Here is an 853-nt window from a genome sequence, read left to right on the forward strand (position 1 = left end):
TTTATTTTATTTTATTTTATTTTATTTTTTATTATTTATTCATTACCCTTTTGCTTATTGTCATTAGTCAAATTATTACATAAGAAATAGGTTGATTTTATTGGATCAATTGGAAAAAAATTATTATTAACATTTGTATTTAAGGATATTTTTAAGGATATAGGTTCTTTATTTATTATTTTGTCATCACCTTTGTCATATCTTTCATCATACAATTCATCCTCATTTTTTATATAATCAGAGAATAAATTTCTTTCTTTTTTATTTTCACATGTATTAAATCTTCTCATTGAAATGGATTTTTTTTTAATATGTACTTTTTTTTTTTTAAACTTATATGTTTTGTAAGATATTCAAAGTATGTGTCTTACATGTAGGTTATAAGAATATATATTCATATGAACATTATTGTTATAAATATATATATATTTAAATATATATATATATATAATATTTATATATTTATATTTATTTATTTATATATATTTATTTTTCAAATAACATGTGAGTTAAAATGTTCGTATTTTTTTAAGAGTAAAAAAAAAATATAATGCGGATGACAATTTTTTTTTTTTTAAACACAAGGTGTGATTTTTTTTTTTTTAAACACAAGGTGTGAAAATTAAAAATAAAAATAAAAATAAAAATAAATAAATAAATAAATAAATAAAATACTATTTAATTAAAAAAAAATAACATTTGTAGAATATATAACAAAGTAACAAAAATAATAAAAATATATAATATTTATATATAATTGTAGACAAATCACAAATCACTATAATATTATTTATTTATTTATTTATATATATATGGATGTATAATATATATTAATTTAAAAAAAAAAGTATAA

The 853-nt window shown here is 14.5% G+C and overlaps 1 protein-coding gene across 1 annotated transcript; it reads right to left on the reverse strand.

Moving 5' to 3' along the window:
• Positions 1-46: 46 nt before the first annotated feature.
• On the reverse strand, positions 47-290 carry PGSY75_1425500 (hypothetical protein; the record flags this gene model as incomplete). Its single annotated transcript, XM_018787946.1, has 1 exon — positions 47-290. A coding segment is annotated over one exon (244 nt), but the record flags the coding sequence as incomplete, so codon positions are not given.
• Positions 291-853: the final 563 nt, after the last annotated feature.

This window comes from Plasmodium gaboni, chromosome 14 (assembly GCF_001602025.1).
Source record: "Plasmodium gaboni strain SY75 chromosome 14, whole genome shotgun sequence".
Taxonomy (NCBI): Eukaryota; Apicomplexa; class Aconoidasida; order Haemosporida; family Plasmodiidae; genus Plasmodium; species Plasmodium gaboni.